The 23036-nt window shown below is 48.8% G+C and overlaps 2 protein-coding genes across 4 annotated transcripts in view; one reads left to right on the top strand and one right to left on the bottom strand.

Annotated features, from left to right (window-relative positions):
• The window catches only part of ALDH2 (aldehyde dehydrogenase 2 family member), a 29539-nt gene extending 10393 nt beyond the window's left edge, over window positions 1-19146 (bottom strand). Inside the window, exons 1-7 of the mRNA XM_035017019.1 lie at window positions 18980-19146; window positions 9200-9304; window positions 6760-6900; window positions 5396-5475; window positions 2756-2867; window positions 2065-2193; window positions 1517-1630 (exon numbers count right to left, since the gene is read on the bottom strand). Of these exons, the coding sequence (XP_034872910.1) occupies window positions 1517-1630; window positions 2065-2193; window positions 2756-2867; window positions 5396-5475; window positions 6760-6900; window positions 9200-9304; window positions 18980-19105 (807 nt within the window). The 5' untranslated portion in view covers window positions 19106-19146. The remainder of the gene's footprint in view (window positions 1-1516; window positions 1631-2064; window positions 2194-2755; window positions 2868-5395; window positions 5476-6759; window positions 6901-9199; window positions 9305-18979) is intronic.
• BRAP (BRCA1 associated protein) overlaps window positions 9267-23036 on the top strand; it is a 101855-nt gene continuing 88085 nt past the window's right edge. Inside the window, exons 1-2 of one of the 3 annotated variants that reach the window (XM_035017016.1) lie at window positions 9267-9483; window positions 21656-21720. The gene's annotated coding sequence lies outside the window, so the exon portion shown is untranslated. Of the gene's footprint in view, window positions 9484-18555; window positions 18839-19330; window positions 19618-21655; window positions 21721-23036 lie in introns of those variants that run through there. The other 2 variants (XM_035017017.1, XM_035017018.1) reach the window with 2 other exon arrangements.

Raw genomic sequence — 23036 nt, 5'->3', positions numbered from 1 at the left:
TCAAGTCACTTGCCCAAAGTCACACAGCTGGTGAATGTGGAATCAGAATTCACACGTGGGCAGCGTGAGTCCATCACTAGGTCAAACTACTATCCCGCACCCTTCCCACAGTGTTGTGAGTGTGGTCCCCTAGCCCATGGCACGCTCTGTGGGGGCAAGGATGGGGTGCTCCTCACATCCTTATTACCAGAGCCTGCACAAAGCCGCCCTGAACCTATTTGAACGAACACATCTGTCTCTGTCAGGAAACCATCCCCTCTGTGAGATTCTCAACATCACCTCAAGGCATTGATTTGGGCAGCAGCAAATCAAGGAAAGAGCTGGGACCGTGCTATCTTGGGCTCTGTTCCTGCCCTCCTGGAGCTGCCATCACGGCGCACAGACTAGACGCTAGACGGTATCTATCTCCGGGGGCACGGCTTGAAGAGCACATTCGTTACAGTAGTCAGTGTGCTTTCTCTGGGGCCATGTGAGGAAGCCTCCCAACAACTGAAGGAGAGGAAAAGGTTACTCTTCAGAAGGAATTCTGTCCCTGCTTCGAAGGAGATGATGTTGAAGGAATCACCAGACATCTTACTTGTCCTTGTTCCTCCAGGGCCTGGCACAGAACAGGATACTCCTCACTCATCATTCATTCCCTCCCTGAGCACTTTACTCTGAGCTAGACCTTTGCTGATCCCCCTCACTCATTCTGTGAGGTGGGTGCACTTATCCCCGTTTTACAAATGAGACAGAGGCTTCGGGAACCTAAGTGACTTGCCCAGGATCGCAGACCTAGTAAGTGCCACTGAAACAGTAAGACTCCAGAGCACCTGATCTTCCCCACTACACCATGCCTACTGTCTCTACTGCCTCCATATGGCCATCCTCATTTTAAAGACAACAAATGGAGCCCCGAAGATATTCGGTGAATCACCCATGTCATTATAGCGAGGCTGGGATTTGAACTCATGTCTTTCTGAAGCCCATGCTCTATAACTGTCAGGGCACTGCTGGTCAAGGAATCTGACACAGCCAAAGGGCTTTGACTCTGGGCAGGCGGTCAGCTCTAGACTTTTTTTTTTTTAAGATTTTATTTATTTATTTTACAGAGAGAGTGACAGAGCACAAGCAGGGGAGCAGTAGAAGGATAGGGAGAAGCAGGCTCCCCCCCAAGCAAGGAGCCCGATGTGGGGCTCGACCCCAGGACCCTGGGATCATGACCTGAGCCGAAGGCAGGTGCTTAACTGTCTGAGCCACCCAGGCGCCCTAGGTCTGGGCTTCTTGAGGTCTAGACGGTCTGGGCCTCTTTCTTCCACGTGGGATGGTGGCCCCACAACAGCAGCCAGAGTGTCAAGCAACCCACAGAGGGCTCCACCCGGCAGCTACTGCAGGCACACGCGGGGCCCCTCACTCAAGCTCCTCAGAGGACCCTCCACACAGTACCCCGAGGTGAATCTTCAAAGCGTCATCCTTTGAGGACAGTGGGAACTTGGGCCAAATGTGCCACAAGCTTGAGGTCCTGGTGATGCCTTACCTCGGTGGAGCCTGTGAAGGCCACTTTGTCCACATCCTCATGGGAGGTGATGGCGGCCCCAGCTGTGGGGCCAAATCCAGGAATAATATTGACCACGCCAGGGGGAAAGCCGGCCTGTGGGCAAACAGCCAGGGACACTGGGCGTCATTCTCCTGTTCCAAAGGGCTTGGACAGAAGAACATACACCCCCCGGAGAGGCTAAAGCAGCCTGCCCGGTACCCAGACAAGTTGACACCAGTGTGTGAGGCACTGCTCAGGAATTCCAAATGGCACAGCAGAGAACCTACTTTTCGGGGTTCCCTGGGGCTGTTGTCCCTCCCCAGTGGCACTCTTCAAAGGGGTCTGGCAGTGAAGCTCAGTGTAGAAAACAGGTAAGGGGGGTCATTTTGGCTGGCCTGTGATGAGGTACGGGGGGTGCAGGGGAGGTTCAGTCCCTGCTCTACAAACACCTGCCCCACTTTGGGGCCCCCGAAGCCCCTCCTAAGAACCCCCAAGGAGCCAGCCTGTACAAGGGCATTCAGAGGTCAAGACTGACACAAACCACACACCTCTTTAATCAGGTTGGCCACATAGAGGGCAGTCAGTGGAGTCTGCTCAGCTACCTTCATCACAACCACATTTCCGGTCGCCAGGGCTGGGCCGAGTTTCCAGGCTTGCATCAGGAGTGGGAAGTTCCACTGCGATAAACAAGAGCTGCTTCTGGAATCAAGCTGGAGCTGCACTGGCTCCAGGGAGGAGGGGGCGGCCCGGGGAGGAGAAGGGGGCACCCAGGGGGTGGCCCGGGGAGGAGGGGGCGGCCTGGGGAAGGGGGCTGCACTGACTTCTCCGAGCCCCTTGTGCTACTCCCACAACTCTGCTATGAGTTGAAGATGGATGGACATGGCAGGTGGATGGGAGCAGGAGCGACTCAGGCTCCTTAGAGCTTTAACCATACTAGGCTCTGTGCTATGTTGTTGCCTTGTATTACCCCTCCTGCCCTAAGACAGTGTTGTGTTCCCTTCTGCTTTTCAAATAAGGAAACCGAGTCTTATGGGTATCAGTGATTTGCCCAAAGTCAGAGTCCACGCATGGCAGCACTGGTTGGCTTTGTTAAAGCCTGTGTTCTCACCCACCACCCAGGCCGCCTTCCAACAACAGCCCGCAGACCCTCCCACCTGTGCAATCCGCCTGTCCCAGATCGCTGCATCTCAAGGCACTCCTAATAAGCCTTCATCTGTTTATTAGGAGCCTACCACTCACCGGAATGATCTGCCCGCACACCCCGACGGGTTCATGGCGGGTATAGCTGAAGAAGTCCCCATCAATGGGAATAGTTTTCCCATGGTACTTATCAGCCCAGCCAGCGTAATAACTTAAAAAAAAAAAAAAAATCCAAGCTTAATCAATGACTGTCAGGGACCCCTGTACACCCTGGCAGAAAGAAAAGGCTCAAACAGGCCCCTTGTAAGGCCCAAACAAGCCCAATTGCCCTTGCCCTTGGCTTAGCCCCAGAAAGACTTCCTAGGGTCACAGTTCCACTCTGGACAACTAAACTCTAAGCCTCAGAATCACCTGGGATGCTTGTAAATAATAACACCACATTTCAGGAGCCCACTTCCAACTTACTCAATCTGGAGCTCCGAGGCTGATCCCCAGGAATTGGTATTTTTCATAAACATTCAGATTTATTAAATTGTGACTGTTGAAGTAGCCAGCACCACAGATTAGCATCTGAGAACCATGGGTCGGATCTGGTGAGGAAGTGGAAACCTCTCTAACGGCCAGCACTTCCTGTATGCAGACCCCAAAGTACGACTGAGGGAACAGTCACCAGAAACAAATCCTCAACTGGCCCAACCCCTCGTAAAGCCTCCCATCTAGACACACAGGGACCCAGGGGACAGAAAAGCCCAGCACCTTAGAGCGGGGGAGAAAAGAGCATTGTGGGTTTCCAGCCCGTAATGGTGACATTTTCAGAGAAGCAGGAAAAATGAGAGAAGGGGAAATATGGAAACGTGGGGTAAAAGGAAGAGTTCTGAAATGAGTGGGATGGCAACGCGAGTCTGGGCCCCACGCTGACCTGGCTTCGAACACGGGTCTGTGAACAGCCAGGGAGTTGCCAATCTCTACAAGGAAAGGCAGCGCCGCTCCCTTCCTCCCAGGCTGTATGACGTATGTTTTGCAGGCCCCACAATGGTTACCTAATCAGCATAACGGCATATTCCTAAAACTCAGGAGGGCATAAGACTTAGCCTGAGCTTCCCCAGGCTGCTCTTTCTGGGTCACCCTCACAGCGCGTTCTAACCTTGGTACTATGGTCATATGGGGCTGGAAAATTCTTTGCTGGGCGGGCCATGCTGTGCACTGCAGGCTTTTTAGCAGCCTCTCTGGCCTCTGTGCACTAGATACCAGTAGCACCCTTCCCTCACCCCCTTCTGTGACAGCCACAAGTATCTCCGTTATCCATTGCCAGCTGTCACCTGGGAGACGTGACTGACTACCCTGGTTGAGAACCCTTTCTGTTGTCCAACCACTACTTTTCTGGCACGGCTTCTTCCCCTCCACCTCTGTCCACAGGGTCAAGGGGAGTACTTGTTATTTGCACAATGATCCGTCCACCCAGACCACAGCTGGTCAGACTTGAGGCCAGCCAATCAGGGTGGCATCTGGCCCCTGAATCTGGCATGAAGACTTTGGCATTTGGCACTAGGATAAGGGACTACAGTGTAGTCAGTAGGATCCCGCATATAGGAGCCAGCCCAGGTGTGGGCAGCCAGGTTCCAGCACACACACTGGCCCTGACAGCGGCTAGGGGGTAACTGAGAGAAGAATGAAGCAAGGGGGCTAAGATGGGCCACGGTGAGGCTCAGCGGCCTTCTAGATTTAAGACCCCCAACTCTGCAGTGCCCAAGTCAGACTGAGGCTTTGTTACTGCAACCCCAAAGATCCTAACAAAGCTCTTATTCCTCATCCTGTATTTCTTGGGCATTAAGATGTTTGATTAGGGGCACCCGGGTGGCTCAGTCGTTAAGCGTCTGCCTTCGGCTCAGGTCACGATCCCAGGGTCCTGGGATTGAGCCCCACATCGGGCTCCCTGCTCGGCAGGAGGCCTGCTTCTCCCTCTCCCACTCCTCCTGCTTGTGTTCCCTCTCTCAGTGTGTTTCTCTCTGTCAGGTAAATAAATAAAATCTTTAAAAAAAAAAAAAAAGATGTTTGATTAAACTAATCCCAAAGCCAGCAAGAAGGAAATGATAAAGACTAGAGCAGAGATAGGAAAACAATAGAGGAAATCAACAAAACCAAAAGTGGGTTCTTTGAAAACTCACCAGACTGACAAACCTTTCACTAGACTAAGAAAAAAAGGCAGAAGAGACAACTGAAAACCAAAATGAAAGCAGGGACATTACCACCGACCTTAGAGAGAGAAAAAAGCTTATAAAGAGCATATATGAACAACTGTAGCCAGCAAATGAGATAACATACATGAAATGGACAAATTCCATCTAACATAGAAATTACCAAAACTGCCTTGAGAAGAAAGAAAAATGCTTATGATTAAGTTACAACTTTGATATTGAGGGATTTTCTCCTAACATGATTCTACAACTCCTGTGATCCTGTTAAATTATTCTATTTCTGGGCTCAGTTGTTAAGCGTCTGCCCTCGGCTCAGGTCATGGTCCCAGGGTCCTGGGATCGAGCCCCACATCGGGCTCCCTGTTTCACGGGAAACCTGCTTCTCCCTCTCCCACTCCCCCTGCTTGTGTTCCCTCTATCGCTGTGTCTCTTCTCTGTTTAATAAATAAAATCTTTAAAAAAAAAATTACTCTATTTCTGGCCCTACAACACCTGCTCCCCTGGGGGACGGCCAGAACAAAGAGCCGGAAGCCTGAGCCCATACCGGAAGCATTTGAGAACCATGTCCAGATCCACCAGGTAGGAGATGACATAGGGCTTGCCGTTATCCAGGGTCTCCAAGGCCTGAAAAAAGAGAACAGTCAGCACAGACATGCAGGCACAGGACTGAATCAAAGCAATCGGTGACGACCAACGCTGAAGCTCAGCACAGACCAAGAAGGGCTGATGGGCTACTTTGTGCCACTGAATGCCATGGCATTTCTGGCCCATCGCCCCTCCCTCTCCCAAGACAGGAGAGCGAGGGGTGGGGAGAGGAACGGTGCACCAACTTCACGTGCACGTGTTTTCCAGGTTCTGCTCTAAGCCAAATCCAGGGGCTGGGGGTAAGAGACAAACATGGGGGCTGAGAGAGCAAAGCGCCAGTGACTAATGACATGAAGCCTCAATCACGAGTGTTAAGAATGCTAGAAAGGAGGGCGCCTGGGTGGCTCAGTTGGTTAAGCAACTGCCTTCGGCTCAGGTCACGATCCCAGGGTCCTGGGATCGAGTCCCACATCGGGCTCCCTGCTCAGCGGGGAGCCTGCTTCTCCCTCTGCCTCTCTCTCTCTCTGTCTCTTATGAATAAAGGAATAAAATCTTAAAAAAAAAAAAAAAGAATGCTAGAAAGGAGAAGCCAGGCTGCCCAGCCCAGTCTGAGAAACACCCTCTAGCCTAAACCTGAAGGATATGTAGGAGGTAACTAGGCAAGGGGGAAGGTACAAATGATGACAAAATGAAAAGCACCCCAGAGAGAACAGCATGTGCAAAGGCCCTGATGGCTCAAAGAAGCCAGGCAGTCAAGACGCTGAGGGAAGGCTGGTGAGCTGAGCAGTGTGTGTGAGGGTCATGGTCCAGCATTAGTTGGGAGACGGAGTCAGACCAGGCAGGGCCTTGTAGACCATGATGAGAGAACAGGACTTTATCCTAAGGATATACAGGATGCCATAGAAGGCTTCAGAGTGGAGCACCATGGTATAATTTGCCTTCTAGAAGGTTCACTCTGGCTGCTATTTGCAGATTGGACTGGGGAGAGGAGAGGGTATTGGCTCTTGGTTTCTTCTGCCTCTGGCAGCCAGAGAGAAGGCCCACCACACAGAGGGGCTCCGAGGGAGGTGTCCATCCCTGGAGGTCTCGGGGAAGGCTCCCCATTGTGTCTCCCCTTTCCACCCCATCTCCTCCTTTCTTAGCCATCATAGGGGACAATGAGAGGCTCCTCTGGTTGGTACAGGGGCATACCCCCAAAATGTCCAGCCTATGCCATTCTGACCAGTTACAGGTCAGCAATGCAGCCCCCTTTCCTGGATGGCTGTGGGATGCTCTGAGCCTATTCACCACATGGGATGAGAGGGGAGGGGGCTGAGAACTCACTGCTAGGTAGGTCCGGTCCCGCTCAATCAGATCAGCCAGGCGGTTCAGCAGGCGGCCTCTGTCGGATGCGTCCATGCGGCGCCAGGGTGAGCCCAGCTGGAAGGCGGCCCGGGCAGCCTTTACTGCCCTGTCCACGTCTTCCTGGAAAACACCCACCAAGGCAGCTCAGGCCTTCTCAGCACTAACTGCCTCCAGTTACCACCCAGCCTGCTGCCAAACACCCCCATGGGACTTCAGTCAATGCCTGTGTGGAAACTCGCCCCGAACAGCCCTTCCCTACCGCGAAGGCCCTGCCTGTGGAGCTTCAGATTCTCCTTGCCCTCCTTTCACGGAGGGAGTGAGGATCCTGACCGTTAACGTTTCTGTATTTTCATTTTGGAATCCCCCAAAGAGTTTTGGAGGGAAACATTCAGGGCTCTGTGCTTAGAATTTGACCATTTCCCCCCTCTTCTTAAGAAAGCAAGCCCAGAGAACTTAAGCATTCCTTCTAAGATGACTGGCAGTCTGCACCTAATATAGGTTTAACCAGCTTCCCTCTCCTTGGAGAAGCAGTAAAATCAACACAGCTAGCAGTTTTCATACAGCGAGAGGTGTAGCAGGAGGCTGGAAGCATGGTTTTCATTAATATTAAACATATTTACCGGGGTGCCTGGGTAGCTCAGTCGTTAAGCGTCTGTCTTCAGCTCAGGTCATGATCCCAGGGTCCTGGGATCGAGCCCCGCATCAGGCTCCCTGCTCTGCAGGAGGCCTGCTTCTCCCTCTCCCACTCCCCCTGCTTGTGTTCCTGCTCTCACTGTCTCTCTCTCTCTCTGTCAAATAAATAAAATCTTAAAAAAACACAAAACATATTTATATCAGACTACCCTATAAGCCAGGAAAGTACTATATTCACATTTGCTTTTAGCAGAGGGAGCAGGGCTTTATACATGAATATAGAAAACTGTTAAAGCAGAGGGCAAGAGGCATTCTTAAAATATTTTCAGTGCCTTCACTTTTTTTTAAGATTTATTTATTTTTTTAAAGATTTTATTTATTTATTTGACAGAGAGAGACACAGCGAGGGAGGGAACACAAGCAGGGGGAGTGGAGGAGGGAGAAGCAGGCTTCCCGCCAAGCAGGGAGTCTGATGCGGGGCTCGATCCCAGGAACCCAGGATCATGACCTGAGCTGAAGGCAGACGCTTAACGACTGAGCCATCGAGGCACCCCTCTTTTTTTAAGATTTATTTATTTATTTTAGAGAGAGAGTGAGCATGAGTGGGGGAGGGGTAGAGGGAGAAAGAGAGAATCCCCCACTGAGTGCGGGAGCCCGATGTGGTGCTCAGTCAGTCTCACAACCCTGAGATCATGACCTGAGCCGAAACCAAGAGTCAGACGCTCAACCAACTGAGCCATCCAGGCACCTCTCAAGGCCTTTTCTTTAAAAAAAAAAAAAAGAGAGAGAGAGAGAGAAGATAGTAGGAAGGGAAAATGAAGGGGGGTAATCAGAGGGGGAAATGAACCATGAGAGACTATGGACTCTGAGAAACAAACTGAGGGTTCTAGAGGGGAGGGGGGTGGGGGGATGGGTTAGCATGGTGATGGGTATTAAAGAGGGCATTTATTGAATGGAGCACTGGGTGTTATATGCAAACAATGAATCATGGAACACTACATCAAAAACGAATGATGTGGGCGCCTGGGTGGCTCAGTTGGTTAAGCGACTGCCTTCGGCTCAGGTCATGATCCTGGAGTCCCTGGATCCAGTCCCGCATCGGGCTCCCTGCTCGGCAGGGAGTCTGCTTCTCCCTCTGACCCTCCCCCCTCTCATGTGCTCTCTCTCTCATTCTCTCTCTCAAATAAATAAATAAAATCTTAAAAAAAAACAAAAACAAAAACAAAAACGAATGATGTGATGTATGGTGATTAACAATAAAATAAAATTTTAAAAAATAAAAAATAAAAAATAAAAAATGCTCCATAATTTGAAAACAAATTTTTTTTACTAAAAGTCTAATTTTTAAGTTGTAAAATTATTATAACTATTTTTTATTGCAAGTAGGTATAATTCCAACATAATGTAAATACACCACCAACACCAGACTAGATCTCAGAAGACCCAAATTCTAGTCCACAAAATTCCTCCATCTAGATGTGTACCTCCCTTCTCTGACCTTCAACTTTTAGGTCTAGAAAAGAGAGATTGGATTAGATGTTCCCAAATTTAGTTCCAAGTCTACAATTCTACCACTGTGTGAATTATTGAACCCGGGTATAATCTAGCACCTTTGTTGGAAGGAAGAGTTTCTGTTGATTCATTTACTCAAAAGATGTTCATTGGCATTTTTGAGTTATGAAAATAATACACACCTGGTAAAGTTTCAACCACATAAAAACATATAAAGTACACAATGAAACCACCCTTGCCTGCTCCCGCCCCGAGGTAGGTCACCAGTTCTCACCTTGTCTCCTTCAGCTACCTGACAGATAACTTCTCCGGTGGATGGATTGATGGTGGGGAATGTTTTCTTGCTGACAGCATCGTGCCACTCATTGTTTATGAAGATCTATGAGAAGGAAGAAAGTTCTCAGGACCGGCTCTCAACCCTACACTGACAACCAGCGATGTGGGAGAAAGAAAATCAGAACACATATGAATTAGCCTCAGAGTGATGTGGTGTGAAGTTTCAAGCCCCAGACCTGGAGACAACCAGGTTGGAATGCCCCCTCTGCCAAGCGACCTCGGGTAAGTCATTTGCCCTTCGTTTCTTTGATCTGAGAAATGAAGAGAATGTGTCTACCATATCAGTTGTCCATACTGTTGTGCAACATGTCAAAATTTGGTGGCTTAAATGATCCGTCATCCTCTCACAATCGTGTCCACTAGTGAGGCTCAGCTGCACAGGGCTTGGCTGGGCTGGCTCATGGGATTGCAGAGCAAGGGTGCACGGGGCTGGATGTGCACGAGGGGTTCTGCATCACATATATGTCTGCTTGGGTCTCCTGATTATATGGCAGACTCAGGCTCGTCAGCCTTCTCCAATGACAGCTGGCTTCCCCAGACAGTGTGCCGAGAGACCCACGCAGAAGCTGAGAGGCTTCCTAAGATCCAGCTTCTGAAGTCACACGGCCTCATTTCCGCCACCAAGCTTCACTGGTCGATGTGAGTCACAGGCCCAGTCCAGATCTCGGGGAGGGGAGAGAGCCTCCACTACTCCTTGGGAGGAGCAGCAAAGAATTTGCAACCATCTCTCCTCTAGCACAGTGTTGTTGTGAGAACGGGGTCAGATTATTCTTTGACCATTCAGTAAACATGTAGTGAACACCTGTGATGGGCCAGGCACTGTTCTAAGGCTGAGGACACAGTGGCAACCCAACCCAATAAAGACCTTTCTCACTCATGGAGCTGGTGTTCAGGTGTAGAGAAGCAGGTAGAGAAGCAATACACAAGGCAACCTCAGATTGCAGTGGTAGGTACAAAGGAGGAAAATAGGACCCACAAAGAGTACTAAAGTGGGGGAAGACAGAGAACTTTAGATGGGATGGTCAGGAGGGTCTCTCTGATAAGCAGATATTTCACTCGAGCCCTGATGATGAAAAGGAGCCAGCCACAGGAAGAGTAGGAGGATAAGCACTCCAGGCAGCAGGAAGAGCAAGTGCAAAGGCCCTGGGGTAGGAATAAGCCTGGTGCATTTGAGAAAAAACAAAAGTGACCAGAGTTAACTGGCAAACCAAGAAGGAAGTGCTAGGACATGGAATCAGAGAGCAGGGTAGGTCCCGTGAAGAAGCCCTCAGTTCAGCGCCTGGCAGCAATCATTGCTAATGCTGTTGTGAGGATTAACTGCAACCACGTCTGGAGAGAGACTGTTCGCTGGTTTAATGAGGCCAATGTCAGGGGAGGATGGAACCCTCTTCATTCACTCAGAGAAAAGGCCCTTATCTAAAGCCGCTTCATCAAGTGCCAAAATTCACTCTCTGCTTCTAAGAGCCAGGCAATGGCCTCAAGGGAGACCAGGGAAAACTCTCCCAGCAAGCTGTTCCCCTTCCGGATGGGGAAGCTGGTCTGAGGGTCGGGGACACTTGGTCACTTCGCCAGGGCTGAGCAAAGGTCACAGTCAGGGTGAACGTCAGTTAAAGGCCACTCTGCCTTCCTTCCTCAAGGGCTCTCCTTGGCCCCAGCATCCCAACATGGCCTGGCTCTGGCTCAGGACCCTGGGGGTCATCTCCAGTTACTCTGGGCCAGAGTCTAGAACCACAAACAAGACCAAGCCACCAAGCAAAGTCGGGAGTTTGGCCAGGGCCAAAGATGAATGCAGGGCTCCTGTGATCCTAGTTGTGTCACATGGGGCACGGCACTTCACCTCACTCTGTAGTGAGAACCACCGCAGTACCCGGACGGCACGTGAGGGCTCCAGGTGTGCTCTGGGCTTCGGGGGAAGTAAGTGTGCCATGCTGTGGCGGTGCCCGTGGGGCCAGGTGGCACAGGAAGGAGCTGGTTAGGAAGGGGTCTACCAGGGGTCACTTTCCCAGCCTCAAATCCGGTATAAGCATTTCCCACACGGGCCCTTTTAGGATGGATTTCACTATTCCTGTTGGCAGTGCTGCAGCAAACAGCCTAGGCTGCGCATCTCTGCGAACCTGGGACAGATGACCGTATAAATACCAGACAACTGCTGAGTTAGAGGGTAACGTGATCCTTGGGCTGCCTCCAGAAACCTGGGTGGTGTGGTGGGTGCCTAGAAGCTGCGGACCCCAGGGAGGAGGCCTAACCAAGGCGAGGACAGAGTGACATTCCAGTGCCACCCCCACACCAAGGCACTGGACAGTCATCATCTGTGCAAGGTCTCCAAAAACAGGTTCAGTGGTGTTCAGTAGCTCCAATTTGGCAGGCAGGATGCACTCTAGAAAGATTTTGATTCAAGCTTTGATGCATGATAGAATTGGGGATTTGTGGGGCCCTGGGTAGCTCAGTCATTAAGCCTCTGCCTTAGGCTCAGTCATGATCCCCGGGCCCTGGGATCGAGCCCCACCTTCCCATCTTCGGACTCTCTGCTCAGCGGAGAGCCTGCTTCACCCTCATTCTCTGCTCCTCCCGCCTGCTCGTGTTCTGTCTCTCTCATGCTCTCTCCCTCTCAAATAAATAAATAAAATCTTTGAAAAAAAGTGGGGGGGGCGGGGCGCCTGGGTGGCTCAGTCGTTAAGCGTCTGCCTTCGGCTCAGGTCATGATCTCAGGGTCCTGGGATGGAGTCCCTCATCAGGCTCCCTAAACCTCAGGGTTAGTTCAGTAATAAGGCCAAAGGGAGCCACCTCCCCCAGGCTTGCTGGAGACATTCTGGCACCTGACCAGAGCCCTTGCCTCCTCTCCTCAGCACCCAGGGCCTTTCACTCTGCATTCCTGGATTTTTCACCACATTCACCATGGGAAGTTGGGTTCTACTGTGGACTGTTTGCCTGGCAGTCATGCTTTCAATTTGTTTATGTTCTCTGGGCTTATCATTTGGCAACCTCTACCTTGCTGCAGTCACTTCCCTTGGATAATTTTAGCCCTCCCTGCATGTCTTCACATTCTTATTCATGTTAACTCCCAAATTCTTTGAAAAAGCCCCTTCTGAGTGGAAATACTGTGTTCCCATTCCTTGCTACTGGAACACAAAATTATAAACATGGTTTCATAAATGGCAACGATTCATGCCTTCAATAAATATTTACTGAGCAGCAATCATATTTCTGATCTCCATGCTAGGGCTGGGAATACACATGTGAACAGAAACACAGCTCCTCTGGGGCGCCTGGGTGGCTCAGTCGGTTAAGTGTCTGCCTTCGGCTCAGGTCATGATCCCGGGGTCCTGGGATCGAGCCCCGCATCGGGCTCCCTGCTCAGCGGGGAGTCTGCTTCTCCCTCTCCCTCTGCTGCTCCCCCTACCCGTGCTCTTTCTCTCTCTCTCAGATAAATAAAATCTTAAAAAAAAAAAAAAGAAAGAAACACAGCTCCTCCCTTCTGATTTCAAATGTTTAAGTTCAGTAGTCCCCTAAATATTTACATCCTTCAGGCGCCTGGGTGGTTCAGTCGGTTGAGCATCCGACTCTTCGGCTCAGGTCATGATCTCAGGGTTGTGAGATGGAGCCCCACGTTGGGTTCCACACTCAGTGGGGAGTCTGTTTGGAGATTCTCTCTGCCCCTCCCACCTCTCTCTCTCTCAAGTAAATAATCTTTTTTAAAAAGATTTTTATTTATTAATTTTTTTTTAAGATTTTATTTATTTATTTGAGAGAGAGAGAATGAGAGAGAACACATGAGAGGGGATAGGGTCAGAGGGCAAAGCAGACTTCCCGCCGAGCAGGGAGCCCGATGCGGGACTCGATCCAGGGACTCCAGGATCATGACCTGAGCCGAAGGCAGTCGCTTAACCAGCTGAGCCACCCAGGCGCCCCTTATTTATTAATTTGTCAGAGAGAGAACAGGCACACAAACAGGGGGAGCGGCAGGCAGGGGGAGAGGGAGAAGCAGGCTCCCCACTGAGCAGGGAGACCGATGCGGGACTCCATCCCAGGACCCCAGGATCATGACCTGAGCTGAAGGCACATGCTTAACTGACTGAGCCACCCGACGGTCCCAATAAATACATCTTAAAAAAATAAAAAAACTGACATCCTCTTTTGACCATAGGTCCTGGTCATGAGGTAGCACAGAATGTGGCTAAGGGCACACACATCAGAGTTGAACCCTGGTTTCATACTTGCTACTTAATGTGACCTCCCTGAGCCTCAGTTCCCCTCATCTGTAACAGCTACAATACCTGCTTCATACAGTTGTTGGGAGGGATAAAAGGGAAAATGTAGTTATACATCCTCAGCACAGGGCCTGCCAGTTCCTAAGTGATCAGTAATCACAATTATTCGATCAGGGGACCTGTACGCATGTCCACAGCACACACATCTGTCCTTTCCACCTGATCTCAACACCACAAACCTTCTTTTTTTTTTTTTTTAATATTTTGTTTATTTATTTGACAGAGAGAGACACAGCGAGAGAGGGAACACAAGCAGGGGGAGGGGGAGAGGGAGAAGCAGGTTTCCTGCAGAGCAGGGAGCCCGATGCGGGGCTTGATCCCAGGACCCTGGGATCATGACCTGAGCTGAAGGCAGACGCTTAACGACTGAGCCACCCAGGTGCCCCACCACAAACCTTCTTAGAGCTCAGTCACCTGTAACTCTGTGTGTTTCCAGAGATACAGATTCTGGGGAGGCAGGAGGTAATGAAAGGCATTTGTGTTCATTTATAATATAATATATTGTTAGAAGTAGAGGTACCAAGGGGAGTCTGGTGAAATCCTCTGATTCTCTGGGTTACCTGAATCTATTATTTCTACAGAGGATCCTAAAACTCTTTCACAAGCAATAAAACCAGTATGGTCAGTATGGGGATATTTCACGTGACTCATTCAGCCCAAAGCCACTTCAAACCACTGCTTAATCCAACATAAGTTTTGGCTCATTATGTAAGAATCTCCCAAGGAAAACCAAATTTCTCTTCTGTATATACTACCTGTTAGCAGTGATTATCTGCAGGTGTGGGATTATCAGAGGCCTGTCACTTTCTTTTTTCTTTTTAAATTTGCTTACAGGTTACTTAGCTTTAATGAAATAAAACATTTAAATAAAGTTCCCTTTAATTACTACCTGCAAACAGATTCTCTATGCAGCACCCCCCTCCCCAAGGCACTCAGCACCCTCACACCAATGCGCATATTCCTTCCAGTACACTTGTATACATTTTATATAGAGATAGGTCTACTCACATTCAGTGTAAGAGTTTGTTTGCGTAGTTTAATTAGTTTCATATCTGCAGAATGCCAGACCCTTTCCTACCTTGACACATTGTTTTTGAGACCCATTATTCATATAGCTCCAGCTAATGCCTGTAACTACTGCATGCACTGAATTATTCCTTCCTATAACCTCAGTACACGTTGTTCTTCAATTTCCCCATGGATGGCAAAGTGGCTTCCTAGGTTTTTGCTAATGTAAACTACGGGGCAATGAACATCTGTGCATGCCGATATATATTTCCAGTGCGTTCTACCTCACAGACTTCTGTAATGCTTGACTTTTGGTACTGAGGACGTATTAATATTGTAACCAGAAAATTCTATACAGGGAGATCCTTTCTTAATTTCCTTTTTGTCAGTTCTCTCTTTAGTTCCTGAGTGCTGTGGTCAAGAAGCTAAGAATAGAGACACACATTGAATTCACCACCCCAAACTCCCATTCAACTTTACCAGAACCTAGCTCACCCCTTCAGGAAACAAATTACAACTACAACAGCACCCACATAATGGAGTTACATCACCATTATCTTGTAAGCTCAACAGGATCACTGTTACCCCAGCTTTTACTTAAGGCTGTGTGAACATGGACACCCCCCACAGCCATGAGCCAGACACTTTCTAAGGGCGGTATAAGGATGAACTCACTCCAGCCTCACAGCAACCCTAGGATGTAGATGGGATTTTTACCCCATTTTACAGATGTGGTAGCTGAGGTACAGAGTTAAATAATTATACCACCCTCCGTATCCCCCTCTTCCCTGCCTTGTTCTTCTCCATAGTGCTGATTGCCTTGGCCATACTATGCATTTCACTTACTTGTCTGTCTCTACTATCCAGGCCACAAACTTCCCACAGGCAGGGATTCCTGTCTGTTTTGTTCATTGGAACTGGGAGTACTCAGGAAATGTCTGTTGAATGAATGAACCTGCCCAAGTCAACGCCAATGAGCGGCAGGCAGTCTGAGTCCAGAGTGCAACGTGGTCTCTAACAATATTCTGGTGTTCATTATTATTATCAACCAACGTGGGAGTCAGGAAGATGGTACAGTGGGAGGATCCTGAGCTCACCTTGTCCTACAGACATACCAAGATAACAGCTACATCTGTGCAATGAACTCTGAAAACGACCTGAAGACTGGTAGAACAGACCTTCCACAGTTCATCATGGACAGGAGGCCACACTGAAAAGAGTAGGAAGGTCAAAGACACAGTTGGGAACCAAACCCCTGGCAAGACTAACCACAAAGGGGAGGGACACCACAAGTGTGGAGAAGCAAATGCAAGAGATCAGACCCAACACTAGGCACACCAGGCACTGGGGACTCACATTGGGAAGACAAGTCCCCATAATACCTGGCTTTGAAAACCAGTAGGGCTTAACTTCAGGAGCTTTTAAAATCAGCAGGGCTTGGGGCGCCTGGGTGGCTCAGTCGTTAAGCATTTGCCCTCGGCTCGGGTCATGATGCCGGGGTCCTGGGATCGAGGCCCGCATCACGCTCCCTGCTCAGCGGGAAGCCTGCTTCTCTCTCTCCCACTGCCCCTGCTTCTTGTGTTTCCTCTCTCTCTGTCAAATGAATAAATAAAATCTTTAAAACATAAAATAAAATAAAATATGCAAAGCTTAACTTGGGGTATTATCAACCAACATGAATTGGTGATGCTGCAGATGAAAGCATTAGTCACATTCATCCAGAGAGGTTACTTTGCTGAAGCCACAGTCCCTTGGGTTTTCCTTTGGGTTGTCTTTCTAGATCTTAATTACTCTCCAAGTCAGGAAAGAAAAACAGAATGAAAAATGAAAATCAGTTTGTTGACAGAGATGTGGCCCTGAAATCGCCAAGGATAAGAAATGTTGATCTTCAAGAAGCTTGGCCATCATCAGCTCCCCTACAGGTCCCTGCTTTTGAGTGGGGGGAGAAGAACATGTCCTAAAATCTTCCTAACCCATCCAATAAGTTTACCCCACCCTGCGGCCTCACCCAAGACAAGTAGAGGCAAGAGGACCCCAGGAAGGTGGACCAAACCAGCCCCCTCAACCTCTTTTGGATTGAGAAGAAGGTAGGAAGGAGAAGACCTGTTGCCTGCACCCCTCCCACCCATCCAGGTGAGACCCAACAAGTCTGAAGTGTGACGTTCCCCAAAAGCCCACACACACACCGGCAAATGCCCTTGGCAAGAAAACCTAGCCTGCAGAAGCAACTTCAAAGCCTATTGGAAGAGCTCCTTTTTGGGAAGCTCAACTCCAGAATGTTCATTGAACTTCAAGGACCCAGTAACACCCCAGGAAATGTCCAGGAATATGATCTAGTTTGTTCCTAGAGCCCTTGGCTCCTAGAGACTCAAAATACTCAGATTAGGCTTTGGCATGCTTGCCAGCAGGATTAACAACAAAGCAACACTGAAAACAGCCCAAGGAACTTTAAGAAGTGTCAGTTCCAACATGGTGCGATGCATTGCAACCTTGGGAAGAATAAAAAAGATATGAATGTACTGACTGAGAAAGGTAACTCACATACATTGTTCAATGAGACAGTGTTTCAAACAGTAAGTGCTAGTATCGCATTTATGCAAAAAAAAAATCTGGTGCATGCTTGTGTGCACGCGCGCGCGCGCACACACACACACACAGAAAATGCAAGATTACGGACCTCCCTGTTAACAGTGCTCTTGGAGGTAGTGCAATGGGGGATGGGGGGCAGTTTTACAGTACTCTGTATTTTTACAGTGAGCAACTGTTACTTTTATGATCTCAAAAAATGTGATAAAGGAAAGAAGCTGCAGGGACACTGCACTCCTCTCCAGCTCACATCCCCAGACTAAGTCTGGAGAGCAGGACTCACGCTATCTACAAGACACTTAACGTTTGGATGCCATTTCCTCACTTCCATGTGACCACAAAGGAGAAAGATCTTAATTACATCTTGTGTCCACAAAGGCTTGGGGTGCTGACACCTTTCCCTTAAGGATATTTCCATGTGATTCTTCTGATGTTCAAGTCTTCCAAGCATGAACTCATTAAGCAGCCTACCAAAAGAACAACAACTGCTGCATTTGGGGCTTGTGTTACCCAAAGGAAATTTTATATTTTGTTTTTATTCCCTCGCAAATAACCATTTGTAACTCCTTACAATCACACAGATGTGCCTTTACCCACCACCTGTGTGCACCTTTGCAGCCCAGCTCTGGGCCAGACAAGCAGGTCCACTGTTCAAAGTAGTCGGCCAGGGATCAGCTCTATGGCATCCTCAATCAGCAGTGACCCCTCTATTCCAACCCCGAGTTGCATCAATAGTAGCACAGAATGTTCTGATTAGAGGCTTTCTTTTGGGAGTCTAGATGTGAACCCCAACTTTGCTACTGGCTTCAATCTTTGGGCAACTCACGAAACCTCTCTGTAACTCAGGCTGTTCATCTATAATGATGGAGATGATCACAGTGCCCACCTCACTGGGCTGTTTTAAGGATGAAACAACAAAACAGAATGGTGCCAGGTGCACAGAGAATAGCTGTTATTGCTGTAAGTGTTCACCAAATGTACCAGGCCCCGTGCTGACTCACTCACCCACTTCCCACTTTACAGAAGAAGAAATCGGAAGCTCACAGAAGGGCAATTTGTTGCACATACAAAACGAACTCTTTTCACAACGATTTCCTTCTCTGTGAATTCCAGCGCCTTACCCAAACTCAAAGATCAAAAGAGAGACTATTCCAAAGTCCTGCTTGAGCAGGAAATTGGCCTCTGGGAATCGGTGTGATCCTGGAAAGCCCCTCCTTGGTTTGCTGGAAGAAAACCTGGTCCTTGGAGGGCGCGGACACCATTTGCGGATGGCGCCCCGGAGGCGGAAGGTCCCGCACCCTTTCCCCATTCCCAGCAGTGGACGTGGGCGCTCCCGGCCGAGGGGCCTTGGCCTTTTCCTTAGCGAATGGGTGAACTTCAGCTGAGAAGGCCCCCTCCTTTTCTTGTTTTTCCTTTTGGACGTCCTTGGACGTGGGCAAGAATGAAGGGATAAGAAATGACTAAGGAAAAGACAGAAAAGGTCCCGCTAAGCCGGACTCGGATGGAAATCTCGTCTGGGTGGGTGATAGTGAAAGCCCTCTGCAGACACTGCGGTGACTAAGAGGCCGAGGGGCGGAGAACGGAACCCCGAGAGCTGGCGCAGGAAAACGGACGGCGGCCGGACGAGAACAAATAAGCGGCCCAAGTCACAGCCGGAGAATGGAACCGGGGTTGTCAGCGGCGGTGAAGGGGCCAAAATGCTCGCGGGAAGAAAGGTAAGGTGTGCGTAAAGCCCAAACGCTGCAAACCTCTCGAGCCCCAGGTGGGTAAACTGGGGCCCAAAGAGACCCAAGGCCTTCCCACCCGGCGGGCTCCTTTTCCCCGAGAGAACAAAGCCCCGGGGCCGGCGGCCTCACCTGGTTGTAGGAGACTTCAGGCTGCTGGTTGGGGGCCGGCACCGCCTGGGTGGCGGCGGCCGACAGGAGCCGGCGGCCCAGGCGGGGCCCGAGGCCAGCGGCGGCGAGCGCAGCGGCGCGCAACATGCTGCGGAGGGCGCGGGCGTGCAGGACCGTGTGTGCCCGGCCGCCGGCTGGCGCTGCTGTGCGGGTCACAGCGACCGCGACCTCTCCCCGCCCCTGGCGCGGCCGCCAATGGGCTGGCGCGGGGCGGGGCGCAGGGGGCGTGCCCGCCACCTCCCCCGGGGTCTCGCGCGGAGCTGCGCGGCGGCGCCCACGGCGGCCCCCGGCCCTGGGCTGCTCCCCCTCGGCTCCCCTTTGTGCCCCGCTACCGCCCCCCGCGTGGCGCACCGGGTATACGCAATAACCCGACCTCGCGAATTCTGTGTGTGTGCCTGAACCCTAATGTGGACAGGCCTGACCCGGAGCAACCCTGGCCCTGACTTACGCGGGCTTACACTCTAGTGAGGGAGGCCGACCTTAAACTAAACACGAGGTAATTTCGGAGAGTGGTAAGGAATGTGAAGATACCGAATAGGGTGAGGACACAGTTGGAGCAGAGAGCACTGCTTTTAAATCCTTTGGTCGGAAAGTGACAGGTGAGACCTGAATTGTCTTCGGAAGATCTTACACAGAGTGGTGAGGAGTTCACAGAAGGATGGCTTGCTTGATTTGCATCTTAAACTCACTGGTTTCTCATTCTGTGGCTAATGGACTACAAGAGAGCAGGGATGGGGGCAAGGATCTTGCAAACTGTTTCATTCCGGGAACATCCTGGAGCTGGGCACTGGGGAGACAGGGAGGAATCAGCAGGTTCGCCTAGGAAGAAGGGTGGATACAAGGTCAGCTGTGTGCATTTCAACCAGGTAATATCAGCAAAAGTCTGAGGAGGAGGTGAAGAAACCTGGCAGGAAGATCTGGGCTGTGTTTTGACAGAAGAGGAGCAGAGGAAAGGGGCAGATCTAGGCAGCAAGTGTATGGGTTGTTACTACTGAGGCTCCAGCCACGGGAGCTAAGGCTGAAGAGATTGACCAATGCCGGGTATTAAGTACCAGACAAAGGTGTTCTAAGGTCTGAAGGAGACGCACATGATATGTGAGGTATGTGTGGGGGGTGTGTGTGTGTGTGTGTGTGTGTGTTTTGTTTTGCCTTAAAGAGCTAATGTGATAGCAAAAGGATAACAAAATAATTAACAGAGCTGCTATAGCAGATATGCCACCAAATTCCAGTGACTACATACAATAAAGTCCCTGCTCACGTTGTGTCTCACACAGATGTTCCCCTCCAGGCAGGAGCCCCCGGACCCAGGCTCTTTTCCGAGTATGACTCTGAGGTTAATACTTGATTCCCAAAGTCACGGTGGAGCTCAGTGTCATTTCAGACAACCAGAGGAGAAAAGAGCATTAAGGATGGCACAGGGGAAGTTTTTGTGTCTGAGCCTGTTTCATTGGGTCTTCAGTCACTTGGCCGTTCCTCCGTGTAAGGGAGTCTGGAAAATGAGATGTGTGCCCCGAAGAAGGGGCAGTAGATTTGGAGATCAGGGGCAGAGATAAACTGAAAAGTGAACCTCCCTCTTTTCTAAATGCAGCACTCAGCCCCCACTTCCCCTTCCCCAAGACATCTTGCTTTGTTCACTTAATAATGTGTCTGGGAGATGGTTCTGCACCAGCACACAATAAAAGTGTCCCATTCTCTTTAACTGTTACATAGAATTCCATTGGATTCATGTACCATTTTTATTTAATGAATTTCCTGTGGATGGGCTTTTAGGTTGTGTCCAACCTTTTGCCATTATAAACAGTGTCCAACCTTTTGCCATTATAAACAGTCTATATCCTTGACTTGGGAAACTCATAGAAACAGCTGCTTAATCAAAGGATACTTACAACATTAATTATACGTTGGCTCTTGAACAATATGGGTTTGAACTGTGCAGGTCTACTTCCTTGCAAATTGTTTACAGGACTGTAAATATATTTTCTTTTCCTTATTTTCTTAACATTTTTATTACTCCAGCCTACTTTATTGTACGAACGCAGTACATAATACATATATTACACAAAATGTGTGTTAATTGACTGTTTATGCATGCAATCAATAAGTCTTCTGGTTGGGGCACCTGGGTGGCTCAGTTGATTAAGCGACTGCCTTCGGCTCAGGTCATGATCCTGGAGTCCCGGGATCGAGTCCCGCATCGGGCTCCCTGCTTGGCAGGGAGTCTGCTTCTCCCTCTGACCCTCCCCCCCTCTCATGTGCTCTCTGTCTCTCTCATTCTGTCTGTCTCAAATAAATAAATAAAATCTTTAAAAAAAAAAAATAAGTCTTCTGGTTAACAATAGGCTATTAGTAGTTAAGTTTTGGGGGGTCAAAAGTTGCATGTGGATTTTCGACTGCATGGGGGTATTTTGTTATCCCCAGTGCCCCTAACCCCTGCGTTGTTCAAGGGTTAACTGTAGATATTGCTGTATTATCCTCCATAGAGGTTTGATTAATTTACAGTGCCTTCCCCCTGCACTATCATATATGAGTTTCCTCACACCCCACCAATACAATTTATCAAGTTTTTTTAAGTTTTATTAATCAGATAGGTGAAAAATAGCATTTCACTATCACATTAATTTGCATTTCCCTTTTCAGGACTGAGCTTGAACATCTTTGCTTACATGAAGTCATGTCTTCTTCCTCTGCTACAAACTGTTGAGGTACCTTGCTCATTTTTCCATTGGTTTGTTGTTGGTTTCTTTAAAACTGATTTGATTTGTAGGTGCTTTATATATATATCAATGCAATTAACATTTGGTCATTTCATATATGGTGCAAATATTTTCTGCCAATCGTCCTTGATCTTTTTACTTAGTTGATGCCTGTTTTTGGTTTTGTTTTTGTCTTAAGGGTTTTTTTTGTTGGTGTTGTTTTGGGAGGGGGGTTGTCCAGTGTTTTATTTTCTCTAATTTATTTATTTATTTAAGTAATCTCCACACCCATCATGGGGCTGGAACCTATGACCGCAAGATCAAGAGTTGCATGGTCTTCTGACTGAGCCAGCCAGGAGCCCCTGTTTAGTGTTTTCTTTTATGTCTCTGGCTTTTATGTCATGCCTAGAAAGCCTCTTCCACTTAGATTATTTTTTATTTTCTTCTTTATTTTTTTTAAGTTTTATTTATTTATTTGAGAGAATGAGAGAGAGAGCACAAGCAGGCGGAGGGGCAGAGGGAGAGGGGGAAGCAGACTCCCCGCCAAACAGGGAGCCCGACTCGGGGCTCGATCCCAGGACCCCCTGAGATCATGACCTGAGCCAAAGGCAGACGCCCTAATGGACTGAGCCACCCAGGCACCCCTCAGATTATTTTTTAAATGTCTCTTATTTTTCTGTTATTTTTCAACTTTATGGAGATATAATTGATATATAACATTGTGTAAGTTCACAGTTGGATCCCCTTACGTATTGCAAAATAATGACCACCATTGCATTAGCTAACAGCTCCATCATGTTATTTATATAATTACCATTTCTTCTTGTGTGTGGTAAGAACATTTTAGATATACTCTCTTAGCAACTTTCAAGTATTTAAGTATAAAATGCAATACTGGTCATTGTAATCACCATGCTGTACCAGACCCCCAGAACTTATTCATCTTATAACTAGAAGGTTTTACCCTTTGACCAATATTTTGCCATTTCTTTCATCACCTAGCTCCAGGTAACCACCTTTCTGAGTTTGACTTTTTTAGATTCCAAATATAATAGAGATCATACAGCATTTATCTTTCTGTCTGACTTACTTCACTTAGTATAACGCCCTCAGTGTTCATCCATATTGTTGCAAAAGGCAGGGTTTCTTTCTTTCTCATGGCTGAATCATATTCCATTGTATTTATATACATTTTCTTTATCCATTCATCAATTGCTGGACACTTGGGTTCTTTCTGTATCTCAGCTATTGTGAATAATGCTACAGTGAACGTGAAAGTGCAGATATCTCTTCAAAATCCTGGTTTCATTTCCTTTGGATATATA

Source organism: Mirounga leonina, unplaced genomic scaffold (genome assembly GCF_011800145.1).
Source record: "Mirounga leonina isolate KUSES-001 unplaced genomic scaffold, KU_Mleo_1.0 Mir_171, whole genome shotgun sequence".
Lineage (NCBI taxonomy): Eukaryota > Metazoa > Chordata > Mammalia > Carnivora > Phocidae > Mirounga > Mirounga leonina.
Note: the sequence above shows the minus strand (reverse complement) of the source record. Positions and strands in the feature narration are given on the sequence as shown.